This window comes from Anoplophora glabripennis, unplaced genomic scaffold (assembly GCF_000390285.2).
Source record: "Anoplophora glabripennis isolate ALB-LARVAE unplaced genomic scaffold, Agla_2.0 scaffold18, whole genome shotgun sequence".
In the NCBI taxonomy this organism is placed as follows: Eukaryota; Metazoa; Arthropoda; class Insecta; order Coleoptera; family Cerambycidae; genus Anoplophora; species Anoplophora glabripennis.
Genome location: NW_019416221.1, coordinates 544,888 through 572,113, shown reverse-complemented (window position 1 = coordinate 572,113; position 27,226 = coordinate 544,888). Strand labels below are relative to the sequence as shown.

Genomic DNA, 27,226 nt, shown 5'->3' with positions numbered 1-27,226 from the left:
TGATATTATTACAGAAGTGATACTTTGTATTAAAATTAATATTAGTTTTAAAACTGATACCACTGATACTTATCATGGTTTTGCTTCTTAAGGAATAAGGGAAAATAAAAGGCTGCCTTCGTAAGGTTCAACATATTTTATTTAATTTTTTTAAATATGACATGCATGAGACAATTTTTGGTAATAAAACACCTAGGTACTGTAATAAATAATAGAAACAATATACTTACATAGTTGTATATAATAAGCATTATAAACGTAACTTATTGTCTATGTCATTTCTACCAATTATGTTTCCAAAGTTTCATGATATTTAAAATTCTATAAATTAATTACTAGTAAATAATTACGAAATGCGTAATATTCTCCAATTCGATACTATGTTTATGATACAAAACAATCAAAACATAAATAATATTGTTATGCTTGGTAACTTCTCTTGTTTCTACGTTTTAAAAACTTTAAATAAAACACAAACTACGAAAAATCAGTATGTAATAGTAAACATTTCTATTATAGAAATCATACATGGATTCTGTATTAAACAGTTTTCCCTAGTCACACATCAACGCAGTTAGATAGCATCAAAAGTACATGTTTACAATTTTAATTCGTTTGAGTAATGGAAATAATACTAGACGAAAATCTGACTAGACTTTACGCAAATAGTAAACTAATGGAAAAATTACTTGAAAATATTTACTTGGTACAGTAGAAGACCCTAAGGCATCTGCAATATTGAAAGGGGATATGCATCAGGTCATCAGGTTCTAAGAAAAAAACACTTTAAAAATCCTAAATGTACGGAGATCTTCGTTTTTAATTATGTCCCAAAAATTAATTAAATAGTGCTTTCCTCGTAAATTACTATTTAATAGGAATAAAAAAACCTTATATCTGTTGTCCTGAAAGGAGATTACAAAAATTCAAACACATTTAAGACAAAGCAATCAACATGGGGTGCATCGAAAAAAATTAAAATTTTTAGCGCATTTTAGAACCTGAGTAATCACTCCCTTCAATAGTTTCACTAGGAAACACTTTCTACATCCAAAAGGATAATGAGATAGAAAATGGCCACGTAACTTTCTAATTCAACCTCTTATTTAGCAACCGTGCTCGGACTGATAAGATAAAAAGAGGTAGAAAGTATTACGCATTCGATTATCACATTTATAGTCCCTGGTGCTTGTAGTGCCGTAAACTAATAAAAATTTCTCTCAAAAATTACAAAATATCACCCATATGGACATACGAAATAATAAGTTACAGCCTGGTAGCTTCCTTGCTCGTAGAAACGACATTCTTCTGATACTCGGTCCTGGAAGTTCGCTTCGCGCTGTAGTATCCGAAATTCGGATCCGTCGGGCTGACGACGCTCTGCCTGGGACTCTGAAAGAAGCGACTTTCTGCAGTTTCTGGTCCCGGGGACACTTCCAGACACTCACAAGACAGACTAGAATCGGACAACGCCTCGTTTGAGTATTTCGGCACGGTGAGTAGGCTTTCTGTAGATTTGGTCGGCTGGAAATATCTGGAACGAAAAAGTTACAAGTAGCTTTAATCACGCCCCTTAAATTTATATAAATTTAACGCTTACCTTCTATGAGTATGTGGCGTGTACTGTGGGGGATTAGAACAATTGTTGGATGCGTGTTTTTCCACTCTAACGCACTGCGTAGCTTGTGCTTTGGTATGGGGTCGACTGCCACTACTATTAACACCAACACTACCAACACCAGGAGCAACAGCAGCAGCAGCAGCTTTCTGGTTACACTTCAGTGAAGTGTCCAGATAACCGTAACCGAAACCGTATCCACCAAAGGCCTTCGTGGCCAGGTTATCCCACGACTTTGGCTTGACTTGGCTGTATTGCACGTAGATGGGCTCGTGGGACGTCTGGGGTTGTTGAGAGTACCTCTGGTGGTCGTGTTTCGAGGATTTTATGCTTAACTGTCTAGATGTATCACAGGATCCGTCCCAGTAAAGGGTGTCGGTGCTCAGGGAGGTGGTGTAACTGTTGGCAGAGCTCTCTCCAGCCGTTGTAGGCACGACGTTGCTGATTTCGCTGGAGGTGCACGAATGAAGGCTGCACTGACTGACTAGGCCGGCACCGATGTGGAAATATCTGAAATATACATATTTTGAAATCACAAAGCACCATTCCGCACAAGTTTTTCTAAATACGAAAGATAAAGAGATAAGGGAAGTAAAAAAAATAAATACAAAGGTACCTTCTCGGTGCAGAATAACTCTGAGCGGTAGGAGTCGTCTGCGACGACTGGGAATGTGGTCGAGATCGAACTTGTTGCTGTTGAGGGTCAGTTTGTGTTTCCTCAGTCTTTGAATCTCTTTTCCTGTGCTGCTCCCTCTGACTCCTCGACCGCCTCCTGTTCGACGGCACGCAACGAGGGTCGCAGCAGGGACTCGCTAAGTCATAAGCGTCCAAGCTAGTGTTATCGCCGTTGCTGGTCTGCACCTGCATGCAGGGGTTGCACAATTGGCCCGCATAGCTCTGACAGGGCGCGTGGGTTTTCTTGGGCTTCTCCAAGGTACCCAAATTAGTTTGGTTGCCTCGCGACTGCTTCTGATCGCAAGGAGTCTTCACGATGAAGCTGGTCTGCTGCTCCTTGTACCGAGGGGGTTCGAAGGTTAAGAGGTATTCCCCACTGGAACTTGTCGAGGGGTGCAGCATGTATCTGGAAAAAAAACCGTTCGTCTTGACGTGGAAAACGTTCGTCTATCTTATTTTAATCATGAAATATTACCTGTAGTGAGAATCTAGATACTGGTAAGCAAAAACGAGAGGAGGTGTTGGCTGTTTCTGTTGTTGAGCGACTTTCGCGACATCCTCTGTCGATACCGTCGGTCTGCAATACATGTACGAGGTTTGCGTGGGTGTTGCTGGTCCTCCATTGTTGGTATGCGATGCTTTTTTCCTAGCTGGGAGGCTGTGAGTCTTCCACTTTCCTTCCAACAATTGCTTTTCTCTCACGCATAGTCTCTCTAACTCCTCCATTTTATTCTGTAAGATCCTTTGAAGCTGAATGTATCTCATGTGCAGTTCAACCTAAAAACAATCATAAATTATCAATCGTTGCGTTTAATATTTGCTTTCCAAGGACCAACCTTTCTCACACAGTCTTCAAACAGTACCACCATCCTCATCCTGCTGTCGCAGTTCTTAATGTAGTTGACGAGCGTCTTATGATCGGCCTTCTCCATATCTGTTCCATTTATGGATAGAATCACGTCTCCCTCTCTCATTCCAGCTCTATAAGCTGGGCCATCATAGTCGACATAGTCCACGTAAGTGATCATCTCGATCTCCTTCTCCTTCTTGTAGTGGATGCCGTAGCTCTGGAGGGTGAATCCAAAAGAACCATTTTTCTTCTCCACGATTATAGTTCTCCTCCTTCGGTCTTCTTCAGGCTTGGTGACTGTCACACGATCAGACTGGACGCGTTCCAATATTTGCGACTGAAAGGACAATGCACATTACGTATTGAAAACGGCACAAATAACCTATAAAGTCAGAACAAAGGGGGAGAATAAAGTTTGCATGGAAATTACGTGCCAGACATTTAAAAACTGTTATGAAAAAAAAACAATGTACAAATGCATAGAATAAAACAAACTTCTCATAGCAAATTAGCAAATAGTCCAGTCGATATCTGTTTTAAAAGTAGATTGTATGGATGTTTCATACAGTAACGCTAATTTTTGTTGGAAATAGTTCTAAATATTATGTAAAATGATGATTGCGATAAGTGCCAGCTGAAAAAGTTGTGCATAATTGTTAGCGCAAGAAAATGTAAAATAATTTAAGAAGGCGCATTTTTCTCCCTTCTTCCATGTAGAACTCGGAGAATATTGACATTAGAGAACATAATCAAAGGAAAAACAGTTTCGTTTTGAGATTCTCTTCACAACAAAAGTGGTTCGAAATTTTTTATGTGCATGATTGTTGCTGCAATACAGTATAGATCGAAAAAAATGTTTTTTTCATGAATTTATTTCGGACCTTGACTTTAGAGCAAGGGTCGGCAACTGGCGGACCGCGGTCCAGGTCCGGACCGCGGAAGGTAAAATACTGGACCGCCAAAAATTGTTTGAAAGTATAAATTACTCAAATAAATTATTTAAAAAATGTTTTTTACGTTTAAGTGCCAATGTTATCATTTTTTCTAGTATTTTACAATTGTGTGAGTGTTTTGAGTTCTTAATGGTTAGTAAGCAGATTAAATTTGAGTCCAAATTAAAATAAAAAATAAGAAATATTAATTTTTTTCTGGACCTCGTTAAAAATTTTCAAAAGTATCCGGACCCCACCTAAAATTACTTGCCGACCCCTGCTTTAGAGTAACAATAAAAAGTATGGTTCTGAGTACTTTATGTTTGGTAGTATTGCAGAAATGTTTTCATCGAAATTTGAAGAATATGCAAAGACGGTAGTTCCAGCTCTAACTGTTTATAATTATTTTTTCGAAGAAATTTTGAAAAATTCTATTGGTAAAAATTGATAAAATCGAAAATTATTAAACGGGGATTGATAGTTGAGACTCCAAAAGGTACGTATAAAAATTGGGAGCTCAAAATAATCATTGGTTTTACCGTGAGAGAGTATTGAAAATAAAAGGATAATTCTGTATTTTCTTAATTAACAATTCAATTGTGCGATATCTACCTGGCCGATTTCGATGAAAAAATTTCTGCAATACTACCATATCATGAAGTACTCAGAACCATATTTTTTATATGGCTGCTCTAAAGTCAAGGTCCAAGGTAAATTCATGAAAAAACAATCATTTTTTACGAATACCTTTTCGGTCTATACCTACTGTATTGCAGCAACAATCATGCTCATAAAAAATTTATTTTTTCAAAACGAAACTTTTTTCCTTCGACTATTTTCTTTTACATAATATTTAGAACTATTTCCAACAAATATTAGCGTTACTATATACCTGAAACATCCATCCCGAAACAGATACCGACTGGACTAAAAATATTTTGAAGGAATGCTGATATTCAGAGTTAGCTAATTTAAAACTGAATCTTCAAGATATTCGTTATGGTTGTTAATTTATGTTTATTTATTTTTTAGTAGGTAATGTATAAGCCAATGTAGGGACAATATAACAAACTGGTTATTACAAGCAAAGGACGATTGAAGTTAGAGTAACAACAACAGTATAATCGGACATATATCAGTTAATATATTTTCAAAACAGAGTACCTACCTAACTAAATGTTCCAACGCGTTATATAAAAGTGTATAATTAAACTAGGTCAAATGTATAATCAAAAATAACAATGGATTAGCACTTGTTTATTTGCTAATTGTGTTGTTAATTTATTATGAATCGTTTTTGTCAATAAAATCTAATGTTGCTGGAGACAAACCAGACTGTAACGGTAACATATTTTAGTTATTTGTCATATTTATCTTAAAAATTAGAAAGGGGTACATCTTCCTTGGTTGTTTCATAGAAATTGTTGTTTATATAAGTATCAATTCAAAACAAATGCCATGAATTCAACAAGAGTACAGTTTTTTTTAATTACAGAGAACGATATTTTGAATAGTTCAAAGACAAAAAATATGTTGGAGTTGAAATGGTGACGGTCATTCATTATTAAGTACTTAATTCTTAATACGAGTATATCTGAAAATAACTAGACTGATGAGAACTTTTAAATGTATTACTATAAACTGATATGCTACCTATCCTCATGAAGGGAATAAAAATAAATATCTAAAAATGTGAGTATTAACTATAGAGCCCATACAAAGGAAATTGACTTTTGTCAACCAGATCTAGGATTTAGAAAAAATCTGTTATATCTTCAGTCAACGTATGATATTAGTTTATGTAATAATCGAAAAATCACAGCTCCAAATATTCGAAAAATAATAATTTTTACAAAATTGACAAAAAAAAATAAACCCATCATTCGAATTTCCGAGATTTCTATAATGAACATGCTTAAACGTCATCCTCTATAAAGAATAATCTTCATTTATTTTCTGTATTTAAAATATAGTCGAGTTCTTAGCTTTCCAGTTAGTCTGCTGCATTATTTTCTTCAGATATTATTTATTGTTATTTCGCCATTTTCGAGGCAACCATTAGATTAGATTTCGAAATTGAACTGTAAACATAGAAATTGAAGGAATAGGAGATTATTATTGAAATATGTTCTTAAAGTTTGCGCAACGTCTATTCTTGGAAGTAAAAACTGAGAAAAATTATATTATAATTACTTCATTAAATAAAGTCAGTTAGCGATCATATTATAATGAGTTAGGAAAATTACAGAATGACTCAGATTCAAGGAAATTGTAAAAACCAGAGTGGGTACTGGGAATATCAAAAACATTCTGCATACACATTACAAATACCTATACAAATTATAAAATTGTGTAGTCATTTATAATGCTCATGTTATCGTTTTGAATTTGCTTTAAGTGCTATTAGATAAAAAATCAAGTTTGAAAATAAATATGCAAAAATTTTTATTGAATCTACATAAGAAGCCTGTTTAAAAATGACATATGATCCAGTAAAATTGCTTGAGTTCTTTAACTTTAATATTGGTAGAAACAGAATTTAACTCTTACTGGTATTTTCAACATTAACAACAGTTATATTCTAAAATTTTAACAATCCAGTGACTGACAGTTTCAAATATTTTCTGTATTTATCGTCCATACAGTTTGATACTTTCATCCGTTAATAGTAGGTATATCTGTATATCTGCAGTCACAAGGAAGTATCAATTTTAGCTTTGCAATTAAAATATTGTTGCATTTTTTTCGGTAACATGGTGTTTCATCTACAACTTTTAGATTATAAGTAATATACTTTAATAAAGAAGTTTGTTAACTGTATTGTTTCAAAAACTACTAATTCCTACTTACATGTCTAGGCTAGGTACTAAAATTTGGTTAATCAGCAGAGTAGGGTTTTTATTACACTTACGTTTATTAAAAACGTAGACACAATACAGAAACCTTAAACCATGATATAGTCATTTCACTTTCCTCCTATGACTTTATTATCTACAATGACAAAGTTTTCTTACCTATGAAGATATAATGTATGTATAAGCATATAAAGAAGGTGACGGTGCTTGTGTTTACGTAGGTACTTGTTACACGAATACAAGTAATATGAACGTAGATTTGCCTGAAATCGATTAATTATTGTCTTATCAAAACCTTGTACATTTACACAAACTCTGATATATTTATATTATAAATGTAGCAATGCGGTTCCATTTGCATTATATTCTAATAATTAAGGAAACATGAATGTTAAAGTGCTAGTTAGTCGTCAGTCACGTTATTTTTTCAATGTAAACGTTTATTGAATAATAATATGCAGGGTGGTTAAGTGTAAACAATTTAGTCAAAGAAAGTGTTTAGTTAAACAGTTATTTAATTTTCTTCCAAGTTTTTAAGTCTTTATATCTATATTTATTTTCTAATACTTATGAAAATTTCCCTGCAAAGTCGGTGCAGCAAATAAACGTGTAGACGTCTCAAAGTTATATGCCTATGTCCTATTTAGAAATTTAAACTTTTCGTTTTGGTTGTTTTGTTTGTATTTAATACCTTGTCATTAACTTGTCTCCGTTTATAGTAAACTAATGAACTGTGGGTGTGATGGTATTTTAATAATGCGTAAAGAATTATTCATCAGAGTATGTAACAATTATAAATTACTGTGCTTTAAGCATACAATTCGCATATCTTTTTATTATAAATTAATTATTGTAGTTTATTGCGAAGGGATTGTAATAATAAACACGTATATTTTTATAAAAAGTTATGGGAACAGTTACTATATTAAAAAGAAATCACCAATAAACTGTAGAAATATAATCTTGAACTTAATTCTGTAATCTACAGATATGTCAAGTGATTAACAGTCACAGAAATAAATAGAACAGTATAGCGAGTAATAACTAATAAATTAACCAACACTGGATATAGCAAATGTTATATGAAGACATGTACAAACTATGTACAAGATTACTAGGAATTCTTTAATAAAGTAATATTTATCTGCTATTTTAATCAATTTAATGTTAGACAAGAAAACAATTCATTCTAAAATCTCTGGAACCAAAAGATGTGGTAAAAATGTCCGTTTTGTGATCGATTCAATATCACCGAGTAGATTTATTTGATTATTATACTTTTCTAGAAAATGATAGTCATACCGAATTGATGTTGCCTATGTCGTAGAGGTTTCAAATGGTGCAGGTCTCCGAAAGCAGATTTTAACATATTCAGAGGAAATCAATGTTTCTATGACCTGCATGTATGGGTCATGAACTTATTAAGAGATAGTACATTTATTCCGTTTGATTAAATTTAATTCGCAATTAAATTACATGAATTTTTCTTTGATGGCAACCGACAAATCAAAAAACCTAATTTCAAATATGTATTTAGAAATATGAGAACCCATTCTATAATTATTATTTTTGATCTTATGTTTTTCGCATAGAAAACGGTATACGTAAGTGCTGATATGTAATATTAACAAACACATTTTAAATATTTATACTGTACCCGGATATACATAATTTTTAACAACTTAATGTTATTTTTAGTAAGAGCTGCTCTAGTCTGTAGGCAATAAAGTAATTTTTACCGGATACAGACGAAAATGTTAACAAGCTAAAACAAACAAGTTATGTTTCAACACATTTTCAGCTCATCTTTTTTATCTCTGCCGACTAACCACAGAAAAATTAAAATCTATAGAAACGCAAACAAAATGAAATAGGAACTCGTAAAATCATAGAACTTGATTTATTCGCTAAAAGGTATTTCATTTTGTTCACTCGGTGTTTGATTTTCATTTCTATTATCTTTTGTAAATTATATTTCATAATTACGTTTTCACAAAAAACTATTAAAAACGTCGGTTGTCAAAAAATTCAATATATTTTTCTTTTTTGAACATTCAAATGTAATATTTATTGAGCACCTGAAGTAATCACATAAAAATAAAACTTAATAACTTTTTCTAAATATTTTTGTAATATTATTTAGGTAAACAATTTCTGAATTAAATACGTTTAAAATCATGTTTAATTATCATGTTTACATGAAGCAAATATCTCTTAGCATTTACCTACGTTTAATTAATGTGTAAATATTTTACTTATAAACATATAGTAAAAATTACAATAATAAAAAACCAACCGGAACGTGATATATCTAAATCTTCACGGTTGCCAATGATCTGATAATAATTTTTTAGGATCCTCATTGAACATCTGTTCTTGATATAAAATATCTTCTTTTCTGTGAAATCCAAACACTTTCACTTATAATGTGCTCAACCTTTATTGTGTGAAATTATTTATTTGTTGCATAAATTAAGCTCTTTCTCTGCTTATTTTTTGCTATATAGGTAACTATATAAAATAAATTTAGAAATTAGTGAAATTAAAACATTTCATCCCTGTTGTCTGAAAATACTCACAATCAGTTGTATTTTTTTGGTCCAACCTATACATAATAAGGAAATATTTAATAGCAAACTCGAAACTGAATTTATATTTGTTTGTTTGTTTGTTTGTGTGTTTAATTCCAGAGATCAAGACATTGTACATCATACAATTACAATATAGGATACGTCACAGAAAATAATTAAATACAAACATTATAATGTTAAAATATTCATCAACCGAGTAGAAGGCCCAAGGGAAGAGAAATTTTTTTAATTCTTGTTTGAATTTATTTTGTGAATTTATATTTTTTAAATATTTTCGTAGCTTATTAAATATACGAATAGACATAGACTGAATACCTTTAAAACACTTATCTGTCCTACACTGTGACATTCGCAGATCGTCTTTGTACCTTGTGTTATGTATATGGATATTTTCTTGTTTTATAAATTCATTTATGTTGTTCTTTACGTATAATGCACTGAAGTATATGTATATAGAAGGGAATGTTAATAAATTATATTTAAGAAATAGTTTTTTGCATGTACCTAGATCTTCTCGGGACCTGTGCCATTATACGAATGATATTTTTTTGCGCTATCAAGACCAAATTTACAGTTACAGCGTTTCCCCAATAAAGTACCCCAAAAGATAGTAAGGAATTTTCTGTAAAAGCAGGACATTGTCCTCAAAACTCCTATCGTCGTATTCCTGATGTCTTCCATGTCATCAGAATGCCTTTCTTTTGTTGTTTTTCCTTATTTAATTTTATATATAAGATAGATTTTATGAACAGAGAGGAGGTTTGCATATAATTATTTGCTAACTAGGTACCTTAAACACAGTGTTGTATAATCAACCGCATTATTCTAATGAAAAACCAATAATTTGTTGGCAAAAAGTCAGTTCTTCTTCGGTTAACTTTTTCAAGAATCCTTTTTATTTCAGTACTCACTGAAAATAGAAATTTCGAAATGTATATTAAGTACTTTGATGACCATTTCAGAAAAACTACTCCAAAATCGTTTGGAATAAGGAAGATGGACCAGTTGCAGTATATCGGTTCAAGAGAAGGTGCTTTCTCCACAACGATGTTCAACACTGACGTATGTAATAATAATAATAACAATTTTAATTTCCGACACATGTAAATGTCTTTGTTTACACTACCATAGAAGTCTATCTGTCTTCTACTATATGAATGCCATATTGAAAGAGTGAAATGGATATCCTTATTATTTACATCGAAGCTTATTCAAACAAACCACAACGATTGTGCATTGTTAATAATTATATTTTTTTTCTATATACTTCCTTTTTTATATTACGCGGTCATCAAATCACAAGGAGACATACGCTGTACATAAATAAGTAATTTTTTAAAGATCCTCTTATTTTTATAGTTTTTTTTTGTATGTAGGACATTATCAGAGAAAAATGAGGGGCAATTTTTGCATGACCACACCACCCCATATCTTTCCTCAGTTGAAAGTGACTCTCAGTTATATTTTGATTGCCTCATTCCTGACTTTACTAACTTCATACTTACAAAAGCAAATTCGCCTTACTTAAAAACTCATATGGCATAAATATGATAAGGAAAAAAGACAACATTAATAGAAATTCAAATCGACTACATACTAAATCTTTATCAACATGAGTAAACGTAAAAAAATGTCATATAAGTGGAGCAGCGATAGTTCGAATCTGGTTTATATGTAAACGAAAGCATTAGAGATACGCCTGACATATAAAATTACTTAAAAAGTATACATTGAACACCAATTCCAACTTGGACTGACATTGGCAATCGTCACAATCGCACTAAAAGAGAAATTTTCTTACAACACACATCTCTGAATGCCAAATGTGAAAATGTGGATATCAAATTGATTGCTGTGTTAAATGTACCTAGACAACTTTTTTTTCTGTTTAGATATACATAGTATACATACACGGTCAATTCTGTATGTTTTATACAGGGTTGATATATGATATGTAACGTTTGGCATTTTTAAATAAAAATGTGTATTTTGTAACTTCGATATTGACAATTTTTTTAGCTAAAGTTCCCTTTGCCATTTAAATTGTAATTATAGATATTAGATTAAATTAAAATAAGTAAATATAATATAAGTAAAATGTAAACATACAGTGGATTTACTAGTAAAATTATTTGTGGCTTCATCAGTACCTTTAAATTAAACTATTAAAGCAATAAGGAAACCTATTACTCTCGCCCAAAAAATCTGTGCTTAACATTTTCTGTAACACCCTATACATATACTACATTCATTGATTCCTTCGTGGTTCAGTTGCCACATTATTATTTTATAGCAACCACCAAAAATGTATCAGCAAAAAAATATGTATAATATATTTTTAAAGGTATAGGACAATTCTATTCATTTTTTTTTATTTTCAAGAGACACCATATAGTCAGACCTTTGGCATGCACTTCGAGGCTATAGCCATTGTCCACAATGCGACAGTAATCGTGAGAATTAAGAGGTTAAATATTTCTTTTTATTCGCTATATTCGGGGTTAGTGACCCTATAGATGTATTTTTGATTTAACATTTTATTGGCAAACAGAGGTATATTATCTAAACGTTAAAATTAACTATCTAACTCGCCTGCTGCTATGAAAAAAAATTCCTGGCTGATTGATACACAAAAGTGTACAAGCATGCTGGTATATACAGGGTGAACAAAATTGATATCTCTACGTTAGCTCGGGATTTTTTTGAAAAGTTACTAATTTTGGGTGGTTTTTTATTTTATTTAAACAGATTTTGAATTTATAATTTACGATCGCTTTTCTATAGCAATTTTTCACTGCAATTTATTTTAAATTCTACTTCAATATTGGATAGGTAATTATAAATAAAAGTGCTCCAATTCAAAAGTCCAATAGTTTACGAGATATTTGAAATAAAATTAAATAAATTTGTCTTTTTTTAATTTTGCTATACTCCTTTTTAACGCATTTAAAAAATTATATTAATGCTTACAAAGTTTGTTACAGTATTTTGTGGACACCCTATATATTTATATGTATTCTTGACCTCGAGGAACATACCTAGTTATTGCTTATTTATTTGTCCTTATTTATTATGTTTTAAATTTTAAATTAAATAAATAAATACTATTTATGAAAATTGAGGCGGTTGAAGAGAAACCTGATAAGTACATGCTAACTGCTACTATAAGCATAAGTTTTTCCATTACCATTATGTGCAATAATTAATGCTATAAACGAGCCTCTCAAAGCGAACACATATAAACAATTAGCATTAAATGACGCAACTTTATTGAAAAAATGACATTGAACTTATTAATAACGAAAATCCGAAAAGGAAAACAAAGGCCTATATAAAATTTATGCGCGACTGGCTCCAAATCGGTTCCCTGTGTCCAATTCCGTATTAAAAGCCTCACCGAAAATAGAACTGTGGATTAGTTAGTATGCAGGTAAGAAACCAAGCGATTTCTTGGAATGCACACCAAACAAACTAAAATGAATCAGAAAAATTTCGCTAGACCCACCGGTGAAGACGTGCAATCGTCATCGCTGTGTTCGATCTGCAGCTGCGATTGACTCTGCTGGTTCCTCCTCATCGTTTGTCCCCGAATTTCTCAGAAATAGCCACATCACAATCACACGCACACACCACAACAGGGGAACGTCACAAGAGCCAGCTCCATTTTACGAACAGCTGTTCAATAACGTGTGCACCCGCGCTCAAGACGCCGACGTCGCGACGCCGGCCATTTTATGCGTGCGCGTCACTGCGCGTATTCGACGGGGCCGGTGGTTCTTGATGATGACAGCTCCGCCGAGTGCCAAAACGTGTTCGCCGTTCTGTTTACAAATTGTTAATGGTATACCTATATAGCATTGGATTGCCTCGACTTCGTTCTCGCGAAACATGTGACTACGACGGACAGGAACGCGATTGTAAGTGGGGTATTTATTTGAATTCGTTTAGCCGGTCCGCTGTTAAATATGAAATCATAAAATCCGTAGGGAAGTTCTTGGATCTCGTGTGTTAAAACGATCGTAGGTACACAGATGTAACTAAAATGCTCGTCCACATTTAATTTATTTAAAACAATAACTCGAAAATGGTTTATTTTTCTAATAAAATGGAGGGTTTATTTTTTCTTTGAAATGAAATTGGGAATTAAATGAGCTTCTCGCATACTCTGTGGCGTCGTAATTCTGAAGTTCTTAATAACGGCGCCTCCCAGTACCTACGCCACTGGTTCCCCAAAATCTTGATACTGCAATATTTAACTAACTTGACCTGATATTACGTACACCAAATTTAGTTTAAATATTTCCATTATTTCAAAAGATATTTACAGTAAATAAAATTTTTTGGGAACTTCAACATCCTGTATCTAGAAAACGGTGGAGATCTAGAAATAAGTTTATAAGAGAATATGTACCTACAACTATTTTTCGTTGTTCTATCCGATTCCGTCCGATAGATTGATAATGAATGGGAAAATTACGGAAAATAAATTTTCTTATTTCCATGATCGAAAAATGACATTGCATAACGATAATACCTAAAGGTATAAAGATAAAAAAATATTTATATGCAAAATTGTACCCTTTGCTAACTGTGTTTGGCTTATGGCTAGTACAAATTTAAAATATATGTTAGCGATATATACGATTAATTGCTTTAAGATTTGAGGAACCTTTGGTTAAATTTCTACATCTGGTTGTGACTCAAATATTATAAAAAACACAATTCCAAAAACAAATATTTTAATTTACAAAGCTGGAAACCCCTTTGGTTTTTTTATTTACATGTACACAACCCACAATAATGCACACTGGTGAGGTGTGTTGCCTATCCACTCGGTAAACCATTGATCTATATTATAACATGGACTGTTATTCTTGCTTTAAAGAGAATAACCATAGATCTTATATTTACTATATTCAGCAACGCTTATTTCAAAACGCATCTATTGTTTTTTATGTTTAGGGTACTGATTTAGACCTCTGCAGGATGGCGAAAAATGGTATGGAAATTATAAACCAGTAGCTCATCTAGAAAATAAGTTTGAAGGGAACCGATTCAAGAATAATTTGGTGTATTTACGTTTACTAAATAGTACCTACTTTTTACATAGATTAGGCAAGGACGCAAGGACCCACTATAATCAAAATATAATGACAGCTAATCTGACATGTTGACCCTTGTACTTTGTACACAGAGGACCTATTTTATTATATTTTGATTTTGTGCAGAGGACCCAATATCCCTGCCCTGTGCTTTATACCCGCACGAAACGATCTCTGTTTGTACCCTTGTAAACTAAACATTTTAAGAACTGCTGAATTGATCCAAACATAACCGTTAATTGTTACTGTGACCCTAATAACTTCTATTTTTGATCATGTTAACTTAGACACTGCTTTACTCCAAAATTCGTATTTTCGTATTTGTTGGTTATATTTACAACAGAAATTGTCAAATAATTTTACGAACAAATTTGATATGGCTGGTGGTTTTACGGAAACTGCTTTTATCAAAAAATTGGGTGAATTAAACAATTCTTCACAAAGTATTCAAACATTATCATTATGGCTAATTCATCACAGAAAACACTATAGCACTGTGGTCAAGATTTGGATTAGAGAACTGATAAAAGGTAAAAAAACTGAATTATTTCATTAATTCTGAAGTATTACTATCGATTTGCTTCTTTAATTTCAGCAAAAGAAAATAAAAAATTGACTTTTATGTATCTTGCAAATGACGTTATTCAGAACAGTAGGAAAAAAGGACCTGAATATGGACAAGAATATGGTTTACATTTAAAAAAAGCTTTCGAACACATGTCCAGAAGCGATGAGAAAACAAAAAATAGTTTAGACAGATTGCTCACGATTTGGAATGATCGTGGTATTTACGATGGAATTTTAATAAGCGAATTTAAGAGAGCGCTCGGTAAATTGTTAAATTTAACTGAAAGTATAACCATTTATTTATTAATTTATAGTTTTAGGAAAGGATGAACCACCACAAAAAAGGTCTAAACCAAATGACAAAAAAAGCAGGAGCCCTACTAGAGAAAGGAGAAAGTCCGAGACTGAAAAAATTGTTGAGGTAAAAATTTAATTAACCATACTCAAAACAAATTATGTTTATGTTAAAGTATAAACATCACAATATTTTTGTGTAAATTAATCATTTGATAAAACGTAATTAGTGTATACATTCCAGAATTCAGATGGATCTATAGAAACACATGTCCACTTAAGTCCTCATACTCCTCCCGGAGATCCTCCAGAACCTGAGGAATTAATAAGGGCAATACAAGAGTTGGAGTTAAATATTGCGTCTTCAGATGAAATTGTTAGAGAAAGAATCGCCCAACTCCCTAGGGAAGTATCTGAAGTGTCCCTAATTTCAAAAATAGAAGGTAATTCAGTAATTATATTTTATAAACTGTAAAAGCCACAGAAATATTATAATTGGTAGAAATATGTTTACCATAAAGTTTTAGATTTTGTCATAATTATGTAATAACCAACTTGCTCATTATTACCGAGCGCACTGTATCATATTTAAATTTTAGATAAAGAGGCAGCCGAGAAACTTAGTGTACAAGTTGGGGACGCAGTTCATTTGCTGAGCCAGTACAATATGAGGTTGGCTGCCGAGATGGAGCATCGAAAAAAAGTTGCAATTATGATGAGGGAGTACCTGCATGTACAAGAAGAACTATTGGCTCAAGCCGAACGAAATTTAGAGGTAAGTGGAATAAATAATAAAGTTGCTATTTTTTTTTTGGTAGACAAAAATACACAAGTATAAAACGAATCTTGTATGGAAGTAGTTTTATTTTTGCTTAGAAAATTCATTTCTTTGTGTCGCTAACTGTATTTCATGTTTCCTTTCAGGAATACCAAGAGAAACTACTAAAAGTATTTAGCGTTCGTTCCGAACTCAACAATCATATCCGAAATTTACCGGATTTGACGCAACTACCAAACGTAACCGATGGATTAGCCCCCCTTCCCTCGGCCGAACATTTATTTATGCAATAAGATAACCACTGGTTTAAACGTTTATATTGTTGTTTGGCGTCGTACATTGTTCAATTCCTTAGTAATACGAAGCAGGGGAAGGCAAGAATGTAGACTAATTAGAGGTAGCCCGTTATTATTTTTGTATGAATTTAGGTATCCTAAAACTTTTTATTGTTGAAACAGTGGTTGGCATCTAACTAATGTTTAAAATGAATATTTTTCTTTGAAGGATCTGAAAAATCCTACTTATCGTGAACTGTAAAAATAGGATTTATAGTTAACTTTTAGTGATATGAAACCTATTCGCAGAATAAAAAGGTTATGTTGATTTCTTGTCCTTTTTTTATATAAATTTTGTATATTACGACGTTATCACTTCGTGGTTCGTTGGCGTCGAAGTGCGTCGGTCACTATGACACCTGAGAAGCGACAACCTGACTAAACTTTTTACTCGCTATAATATGAATTTAATGAAGAAAAATTCCTCGAAATTTCACGATAATATCGATAACACTAAAATAATTATTTCAATCCATATGTGCAATTTTTATTATAAACTAGACACCACAGCAATGCTTGTAACAATAGTGCTTAATTCACAATAAATTCGTGATAAATAAACTTATGAAAACGGTGCCTAATTGGGTGTGCCGCACCATTTAGTGATAAAGGAAATAACACCAGCCACGTTGGAATCGGGTGACATTTTCGCTCCCATGTTCAGTTTGGCCCAGGCGTCTTTATTAGCCTGGAGATTGGTTTTCGAAAATGAAACCGACTGCTTTCGTACAGGGTAACCAGTTACGATGCAAGGGTTGTCGCCGTGTTGTAACGAAGCTTCATATAGCTGTCTATCGTCCAGTGGAAGTGTCTGAAAATGTTGGATTTAGTTACAGTTTCCATGAAATAAATCAGGATGTGAAGTAATTGTGGCCGTGAAGTAATTGCATCCTTAAAATAAATTTTAAAAAAATGACACTAGACCTATTTATTAACAAGGTCAAATTATTAAAGACAGGCATTTCGGCCAAAACTTATGCATTTTTATGACTTCGCCAGCTTGTTGACCTTGATTAATGCAACACGAGGAAAATTGTCTCATCCATAAAAATTAAACTTTTTACAAAATGACGAATAGAATCTTTAAAACGGCCAATTTTTCCCTACATTTCAATAATTCCATTAAAATCATTAATTATAGTGTGTGCAGTAATTACCTGGTCGATTTTTTGGTCCATACTAATTGCCAACACCCATTCTCTGATATTCTCGTGTTCTTTCGTGTCTTCGGAGAGATACAATCGGGACGGTAAAGGAATGTTCGAAGGAAAATCTGTTTGAGTTAAATCGGAATGGTCCACAAGTTGACCCTCGCCTTCCTCGATAGCCTCGCACAAGTCTAGGTAATGATTGAGAAAGACGAAAGCTTCGGACAGTCTTCCCTCTTCTTTCAAGTCCTTTCCTTTTTTTACAAATATAAATGTTAGGCTTTAAGAAACTTTAAACTACAAACTTTATCTACCTGCTTCGTAAAAGGCCTTGTCCGCTGGGATTATGTCGGTGTATCTCAGAAGCGCAGTGCTGATTTTTACACCGATAGGTTTGAGCGATGTCACCTGTCTGCATGCCGTCCTTAGGGCGTAGTAATGCGCTATTAGTAAGAGGTTTCTAAAGTGCAGTTTTGTGTCCGTGGTAACGTTGGGTGCCACCTCCAACCCATCGTTCTGTATAAGAAATAGGATTTTTTTATTTTCGAGTAAAAGGCGATGAAATTTGGAAAAGAATTCACATTTTCTTAAATATTTTTGAAGATACGTATATTTGACACAAGTTAGTGAGATTTCTTTACTTCAACAAGAATTTTTACCTCAAATTAGTTTAATTATTAGTCTATAACCATTTTTTTTAAACTTCTTCAGAAATATTTTTGCAAATCGACATTTTTTTTTAATTTCAGCACCCGGTTATTTGAAATGATTTAATTTTACGAGGTATTATTTTTCCTATTGAAATATATTTTCTCATCAATTTGTAATTAATACCCTATACTAACGATTTCTTGAAGCATCTGCCGAAGTTGCTCCCAGACAACGTAACTGTCCGGTCCGGATAGATCATTTGACCCAAAAATCTCCGTCGCTATGTGATTGTAAATATTAAAATTCTGGGGCATAGCGGGAGCTCCGTGAGCGGAGTACAAGTTTAAAGCTTCCACGACGAATCCGTCTTTCAGTAGCTTCGCGGCGTACAAAGCGACGTACTTATGTAATATCGGGGTGTTGTGGGCTTTGGCTTTCTCGATGCATCTCGCCCATTGGCCTTGTTCGGCTAACAAGTCCAGTGCTCCGATGATGTCTGTAATAAATTTATTATTTTTCAATGCCAAGTATAAAAAATTTTTGGTAAACCTACCAACGTCTGCAAGTTGCTCAACGTCGCCTTTTTTAAGAAGCCGATCTTTGTATTTGCTCTCGACGTAGCTCTCGTAGGCCGGTTCTAGTTCTTTGGCGACTTTCCGGGCCTTATTCCACTCTTCGGCGATTATAAAAGTATCGATAGCTTCTTTCATCATCTCCATGCTGACGTACAGCTGTGCAGCTACCCCATACTCTCCTATTTCGATCAGCCTGTAACGAAATATATTTCTCAGCAACTTAAACTGAAGATATTATTTCGGTCACTTTAATTACCTCGGAGATAAAATTTTTATAATATCTAAGGCTTCCTGCCCGAATAGAAACTTGTTTACCATGTCGGCGGCCCTCAGAAGAGCTCTCTTCACAATTGATGGTTCTGTAATGTTTGTGTTGACTTGCAAGAGGCAATCTATGGCTTGCCTATGTTGACCGGCCAAAGCCCATTCGTTCGCCCTGGATAATAATGTCTCGATGTTAACGTCTGTCATTTTATTGTGGTGAGAATTACTATATTCGGCTTGAAGCGTTGGATATAGATGAGGTAGGTAATCTTTGCATACCCTCAGTGCATCTATCCACATATCTTTAAAAGAAAGGGCAAATTTTAATTAAAGGTTAATTACATAAAAAAGTGGTCTGTTCTCTTGATTAAACCCTTATTGTTGTTTTTGAGCCCGCAGAAGAAGGATCTGAAGTCAGTTTGGTGCCAACCACTTTTTTTATGTGTATTTGTGTTACTATGCAATACCTTCACTTTTATATTTCTGCACGATTAATTCCGGAACCTGCGCACGAAGCAGCAAGACTTCAAATTCCGAAAACTGTTTGTCTTTAAAGCACTGCGCCGCCTGAGCCTGCAGCACTTCTGGAACAGAGGCGGGTTCATGCGTCTCCGCAATTCGTAGTGCGCCAATCCAGTTTTGGGCGTGAACGTACATCAAAACCGCTTCTTTAGGTTTACCCGCTTGAATAAACTCCGTCTCTGCCTCGGGAAACTTCCCGTCATCTTCCAAAGCCATCGCGTATTTCAAATGCACCTCGTTTACCTTTAAAAATACAAATTAGCTGCGCTTCGTGTTTAACGAAACAATTACCTTATTCGGCAAGTTCTTACAAAGCTGAAACGCAAATTCAAACTGGTACGTCTCGCAGGCGTAGTTGACGCAAGGTTCGAGGATCCCGTATTTATTTAGCAGTTTAATAGCGGAATCGATGGGTAGGGTCCTGGCCCAAAGAAATGCGACTTGATTGGCAGCAGTTGGACCTCCGTTTTGTTTTGCCACTCTGTACGCTTCTTCCCACATGCCCAATGTTCGATACATGTTCATTGCAGCTTTCCACTCGTTGACTGCCAAATAGTGGATCTCGGCAGCTCTGTATTTCCCTTGGCTCTCTAACTGCTGCCCCAGGTGTAAGTGGGTCGTTTGTAAGAGATTGGGGTGATATTTTTCAACCAGTCTTACCTAAAATTAGAGATCATAAATTATTTAACATCATGAAAACATTTTTACAAATCTATTATTACTGTGAGACAATATACATACCATATTATCATACTGTTCGATTTTTTTGTACATAGCAATCGCCAAATCTGGGGAATTAACGGATAAATACAATTTTTCTGCGTCCCGGAACCTTCCCGATTCCTCAAGCTGTTCGGCATGCTTTATGTACATGTCTGATACTTCTTCTTGATCTAAGTACTTAGAAGCCAATGAATGAGCCTTTTCCCATTGACCGCACTCATTATACATGTCGACGGCTTCCTTGTACATACCACAGGCGGCATATAATTTTTCGGCTGTCGAAAATTCCTAACAGGAAAAAAATTGTGCAAAATAAAACACGATTGGTACTATTTTATAATTATTTTATGTATAAATGCAAGGTGTTACAATTTATAGGTAATTCTCCGATTAAAAATAAAAAAGTAAAAATCTGCAAACATTTTGTTGTTGAGATACAGTGATTAAATTATTTTTTTTAATTCTTAGTTATTTTACGTGTTCTGGAGGATAATTCACTTGAATTCAGTATGTACGTATTATATATGAGATAATCCAAAAGACGTGAAACTAATAACATGATTTCAAATCTGGTAATCTGACCAGTTAGAAAATCAATTCACCTTACAACAAATGTGGAAAAATAAATGGAAATAACTAAAAACAGTCAGTCACCCCAGAAAGCCCGGTGCCCAACCCAAAAAAAAAGATCTAATATTATCGTCTATCATATCAGCATATCGGTAAGTCGCTAACTGCGTGATCTTTTTTTTAGAACATTCATATAAATTAGATTTTGTGGAATTAATACTTTTTACATTTAATAAAAAGTGGCAAAATGTTATTAGCTGTTAGGGGTAAAAGTCAGGGAAAAGAGTCCAGGAAAAAACTCTGGGGGAAATCTCGGGTACTTGGTAGCTGACTTAATATAAGTTAAGTTTTTAGAAAAAAAATAGGATTTTTTTTCTTAGAATCACCACAATGAGATACGAGCAGTGATTTTATATCAAATTTAGTAAATGTTTAATTTTAATCAGAAAAATGGTTAAATATAGTTTCATCAAACTCGGAAATATTTTATAAAATAAGTGTTTTCAAATATCAACACTAAAAAATCCCATGAAGGGATAATCGAAACATAAACCGAAACATCCTGTATAAAGGCTATAAAACACTCTGCAGAAAGATAGTATAATGGCTATAAAGCATTTAAATTCATATGAATTAGATTTTATGGAATTAATACTTTTTGCATTTGACCCTATACTGATTATAATCATGGGCGTAGCTAAGAGAGAGCAAGAGTGTGTACGTCCCACCCCAGAAAAAAGATCTAATATTACCGTCTATCATATCGGCAGTCGCTGACTTCGTGATCTTTTTTTTAGAAAGAAATCAAACGTGTTCAGGTTTTTGCAATTATATTCGACAAGTTGCCGATTGCGAAAGCTTTTTTTTTTTCAGGCTCCAAAGAACTTGCTTGGGCCCACCGCAAGCAAACATTCTAGCCCATGCACCCTATATGTCAAAAACGAAGCTTATTGCGGACTCCTGTAAATAAGAACTTTTTTTCTTTAGTTTTGGTCATGAAATGAAGAGATAATAATAGGTAATAGTAGATATTATTTATTACACGGTACACGGTACACAATGTGCTGTTCCGTATAAGTGCAATTTTGTGCCAGAGTGATAGATTTTGATGATAATATATAATGAATAGAAGGTAGGCCGTTTGTCCTTAATTCTTTTAATTTAATGATACAATAAACTTGTCAAATGCCACTTTTTGTTATATACAGGGTCCGGTAAATAATGGGGGACCCTAAGGTTGTTCGGAAAATCGACTTTTGTCTTGTACAAAGTCTCTTTGTTTTTCAGTTATTTCGATTTTTTATTGAAATTTCCGCCATAGGTTACTTTATTGGTCACTACGGCCACAAAAAACGTATTATCTCTCAGTTATTTTGCGTAATATTCTTGAATTGTGTTATTATCAGATGCTTATCAGAATTTTTAACTAGCAATAATAGTTCTTGTTTAAAAAAAGTTTAACTTAAATTTTATGTTGGTCAGCGAAGATACAAACGAAAGCTCCGAAGAGCATTCATAAGAAGGTGCAAAGCCTGCAGGGAAGGCGGCAGACAATTTGAACATTTACTGTAATTTTTAAATAAAATTAAATAATAACTGAAAGATAATAGGTTCTCTTGTGGCCGCAGTGACCAATTAAGTAACCTATGGCGGAAATTTTGAAAAAAAAAACAAAATAACTGAAAAACTAAGAGACTTTGTACTAAGACAAAAGTCTTATCTCTATTTTCTGAACGACCTTAGGGTCCCCCTTCTACAGTTAAAAGGTTATCCGTTATTTACCGGACACCAGATGTAAGTGTTTTTTTCACTTCTGGTTGCAATTTTCGATACTTAAATTGATATTGATCAATGATAGTCTGTTTTTCATTTTCTTTTAACTTGTAAACATGTTTAGATTCTACAAATATACAGGATGTTTTGGAAAAAGTACCGTCCATTCAAGGGTTGATAAATAAGAATATTATTTTTTATGTACCATACTCGTATCATCTTTTATTTTTTTTTAAATCAAGCGTTACCCTTTTCTCCCAAAAAAAAACAATTTAGTGCAAAAAAAAATTCTACAGATAAGTTTTTGGGGGTGCTGAAAGCAGGTAGCTAACTACGATTTTTCCCAACAAATTAAATTGCATTTTTCTCAAAATACTATTGATTTTTATGAAAATGACTAAATATAAAAAAACATTGTTTGAGTGCTGCTTTTGAAATGGAAAATTCCGAAAGTTTATCTTATAGAATCGTGTCAAATTTTATCAGTAAGTTAATCTATGCGTAATATAAAAACAACTAATAATAATTTATAAAAATATTCACCTTAATACCCGCAAAATAATTAGCGATAAGTTCATAATATTTCTTGACGGTATCAGGATCGTCGATAACTTTAACAATGTGGACGGCTTTCTTCCACTGACGGGCCGCCACGGCTGCATCGAGAGCTTTAAGTGTGCAACCTGCCTCTATGTAGTGACTTATAGCAGCGTCCATTTGCTTGCTTTCCACCAAACTGTCGCCCCATTCTTCCTCGAGGTGTACCACCTGATCAGGGCTTAGATTTCGTGCCAAATCAACAGCTTTATTCCAAAGTTTGCCTAGAAGTAAATTGTACTTGGATTTTTTTAACGGTGTACTGTTTTAAATTCACCTTTTCTGTAACATTCCATGGCCAAATCGGGTTTTTCTAATTTTTCGTATATTTCCGCGGCAGGTTCATATAGTTCTTGTTTCACTAATCGTTTTAATACATTAGCAATTATCGTGTGATCGTTTAGCAATTCGGTATGTTTTGATAGCAAGTTAGGTACGCGTATTAGTTTATTTGACTTCAAGTACATACTTAATGCCTCTTCGTATTTTCCTTCTTTCTCTAGAACCTGTCCAACCTTCTCATATTGACCGCTTTGTAGGAGTAATGACATGTGCTCCTCTTTTAGTTCTCTCAAATTTTCGTATCCTCTTTGTTCAGCAAGTCTGAAATAGTCAATATTATTATAAAGCGAGTAACTCCGCAGCGTGTTAAACTGTACCTTATCGCGTCATCCCATTTGTGTAGTCTCTTGTACATATCCAAGGCCCCTTCGACGTTACCTTGTTCCAAATAAATGTTTTCAGCGGTTCCTAATTCGCCGTACAAAACTGAAAGTCGGGCCCACACTTCTGGCGAATTTGCAGAGATCTCATTATATTCGTTAGCAAATTTTTCAGCTTCACTCGATGTCTCCTGCAGAAAATGTGCTGTGGCGACGTCTCCCAATGCGGCGCTACACCTCTCTGCCAAAGTTAAATTTTGCTGTTTCATGGCAATCAAATACAGGGTGTGCCACATTGCCTCTGCCTCGGACGAAGTTCCCATACTCTCGAGGAACAATATTGCTCGACTGTAATCGTTGTCATTTATCGCAGTTCCTACAAATAATTACTGCATTGCAATTGCACCAAAATTGATACCGGACATTGAGAAATAGGTTTATAATTACCAAATTCAACAAGGCCTTCATCCAGTTCCACATTTATTGTATTGTTGCCTTCGACACAGACAGCCTCAGTTTTACCATTGTTCCTTACTACATCTGCGACATCGCCTTTCACTGTCATAATAGTGGGGCTTTCTGGCAGTTCTATATTGTACCAAATAGCCAAGTTATTGCCAGCCTGGGCTACCACAACATCACTGCCCTCCACCCACTGAACGAAGCTAACACCAGTAAAAATTGTTTGTTTCGACTGAGTGGCCGTATCTACGAGAAGTAATCTGAAAAGCAAGAAATTTTAATTAAAAAATAATTGTCTATAAATCAGAATGTACTTAAGGACCTCCACAAAACATCTTACCTTTGTTTTTTATCTCGGAAGAGGAGTTTATGTCCCGTTTCGCTAAGCTCCAACCAATCTATCTTCGAGTCGTGATTTATTTGGCCAATCATAAAACTACTTATTAGGTCCACAACACAAATCGTCTTCAGATCGAGTAAATAAGCCAACTTTTTATTTTCCACTACCTGATTTCTTTCATTGAGACGAACACTGATTAAATGCGGGTTCACAAACTCTGTCCTAACAGAGCACAAAACGTCGTTGTCCCCATATTCTATCAATGTTAATTCACCTGCGTTAAAAACTAAACATACGTTTTGATTTTCAAAGTAGAATTTTTCATGACGACCGGAATTGTTCCAAGGTATCTAAAATAAGAAGGAAGTATAATTCTTTAAATTAATAGTAAAAATAATCACTTATTACTTCGCTTAATAAATTTCTAGTTAAATCGGCAATTAGTAAAGTATCTTCCGTTCGCGCCACTAGATAACAATTTTTACCCATTATTTTAACATCGTCTATTTCTCCCCCATGTTGAGATTTCAAAATAATACCTCTTTCGATTTTGTCCAGAGGCTTGACAAGGACTTGACTGGGTCCTACATAAGTTATTTCAAACTTATCCTTCCACACAGTTCTCCTCAAAACTAGAAGCAACTCAAGTAATAACATGGGCTATTTTAACAATTACAAATAATCGAATTTACCTGATTCAAACATTAAAACTGCACCACACAAACCTCCACAGGTTACTTTAGAACCGTCTCTTTTCCAAGCCAATGCAGTAATGGTATAAAAATTGGTAATTTCTTTGGGAGGAGTTTCTTCCCATATGGATTTACGGGTGTTCCAAATGTAAACACGTAAACGATCAAAACTTCCTATTGCCACGGCCTAAAAAAATTTATTTACTGCAACTAAAGATTACTTAATATAATTTTAATTCACCTGTCCACTTGGACTACAAGCAGCCACTGTGAAGTCATGTTCACTTTTATCTTTAACATAATCAAAATTTTTTACTAGCTTGCCGTGGTTATTGTAAACAGAGACCCTTTTGTCACAGCCAGCAACAAATATGTGGCCCTGGGGCCAGGCTAGTGCAAAAGGGGGAACTGAATGTAATGCTATTCTGCCTTGTGCCTCATCTTCGTTGTGATCGTTTGTGATGTAAAACCGAATTACATTCCCATCTACATGCCCCGATAGAAAACCTGTACCTTTTTTTAAGGAAAAAATATCTGTTACTAATTTTTTTAGTAAGATTTAGTACACAACAAACCTTTCGAATTCGATGTTAATGAAACCACTAAACTGTCTGATGCAAAGAGACTTTGCGATTTATTAGATTTTATTTGCAGACCCCTTACTTTTCCATCTACCAAACCACAAATAATTGGGCCTGTCAACAACCATATTATACATGTAACTGGTGACGGCTGCGGAAATTTGTTACATATTGCCTGAAATTACATAAACAGAAAAAACTATTTCGAACTATTACAGTTTAATCATAATGTAAACCTTTTTGTCACCCCATTTTTCTCCTATTTTATAAACATACACAATACAGTCACTTTGCGCTACAGCTATTTTGGTTGAATCAGGACTAAAAGCAATTCCTGTTATTACATAAGATTTTTTCCCAGCTTCGGGATCATAAGGCTTTGTAGAGAATTTATCTCTTTTCTCCCCTTTCTCATCATACAATAATACTTGTCGATCACACGTAGCTACAGCTAATTTCTGATTGTTAGGAGACCAACATAGTGCTAATATTTTATAATCAAACTCCTAAAAAAAATATGTTACTTTATGAATTTAAAATTTAGTTTTTATATTTGCCTGCGCTTCCAATATAGTTTGTAAATATTTCAGTTGCATTGTTGATGAAAGTCAGAAATGTCTAGGTTTGCGATTGTAGTTAAAATGTCTATTTTGCATTGTTTACAGTGGTTACATGCCGTTGCCATAGAAATCTCAGATCTATACAGAGCGTTCTCGAATTAATTGACCAAATTTAAAATTATGTGACCAAAATAAGTAAAAGAAAAAGGTATGGATCCTATGACCTGAAAGCTTCATTTTCAATGTAGAGAAAATTTTTGAAAATTTTCACATTTTCTAAAATATCTGGATGTTTGACGAAAAGTCATGAAGCTTGAGTTAATCAACCAATGGCAGAGACACCGGGGACCACTAACATTACATATAGAACGACAAATTTAATAACACCGGACATTTTAAAAATTAAATCATTGCCATCGAGTTTCTAAAAAAAAATCTCGTTTAGACCAATTTCGAGTTAATACCCTTTTTTAACTTACATTCGCTTATCATGAACTTACTTCAATAAA

The 27,226-nt window shown here is 33.8% G+C and overlaps 3 protein-coding genes across 3 annotated transcripts; 1 reads left to right on the top strand and 2 right to left on the bottom strand.

Moving 5' to 3' along the window:
- On the bottom strand, positions 1–13,396 carry LOC108908308. The gene is made up of 6 exons (XM_018712332.2): positions 13,027–13,396; positions 3,130–3,480; positions 2,769–3,070; positions 2,235–2,699; positions 1,601–2,128; positions 1–1,534 (listed from the first exon to the last, which is right to left on the bottom strand). Exons 1-6 carry the CDS (start codon positions 13,096–13,098, stop codon positions 1,267–1,269), a joined length of 1,986 nt encoding a protein of 661 aa, XP_018567848.1. The 5' UTR covers positions 13,099–13,396; the 3' UTR covers positions 1–1,266.
- Positions 13,397–14,893: 1,497 nt separating this feature from the next.
- LOC108908224 (regulation of nuclear pre-mRNA domain-containing protein 1B) lies at positions 14,894–16,868 on the top strand. The gene is made up of 6 exons (XM_018712175.1): positions 14,894–15,153; positions 15,219–15,452; positions 15,505–15,611; positions 15,729–15,927; positions 16,084–16,259; positions 16,409–16,868. Exons 1-6 carry the CDS (start codon positions 15,000–15,002, stop codon positions 16,553–16,555), a joined length of 1,017 nt encoding a protein of 338 aa, XP_018567691.1. The 5' UTR covers positions 14,894–14,999; the 3' UTR covers positions 16,556–16,868.
- Positions 16,869–17,110: 242 nt separating this feature from the next.
- LOC108908237 (intraflagellar transport protein 172 homolog) lies at positions 17,111–26,753 on the bottom strand. The gene is made up of 20 exons (XM_018712195.1): positions 26,715–26,753; positions 26,394–26,663; positions 26,152–26,332; positions 25,818–26,089; positions 25,577–25,763; positions 25,293–25,516; positions 24,885–25,234; positions 24,530–24,804; positions 24,080–24,458; positions 23,698–24,023; positions 23,367–23,644; positions 20,499–20,768; positions 20,049–20,417; positions 19,703–20,000; positions 19,228–19,537; positions 18,950–19,164; positions 18,591–18,892; positions 18,060–18,261; positions 17,755–17,999; positions 17,111–17,408 (listed from the first exon to the last, which is right to left on the bottom strand). The coding sequence occupies exons 1-20, from the start codon at positions 26,751–26,753 to the stop codon at positions 17,175–17,177; spliced, it is 5,226 nt and encodes a 1,741-aa protein (XP_018567711.1). The 3' UTR covers positions 17,111–17,174.
- Between the last annotated feature and the right edge of the window lie 473 nt (positions 26,754–27,226).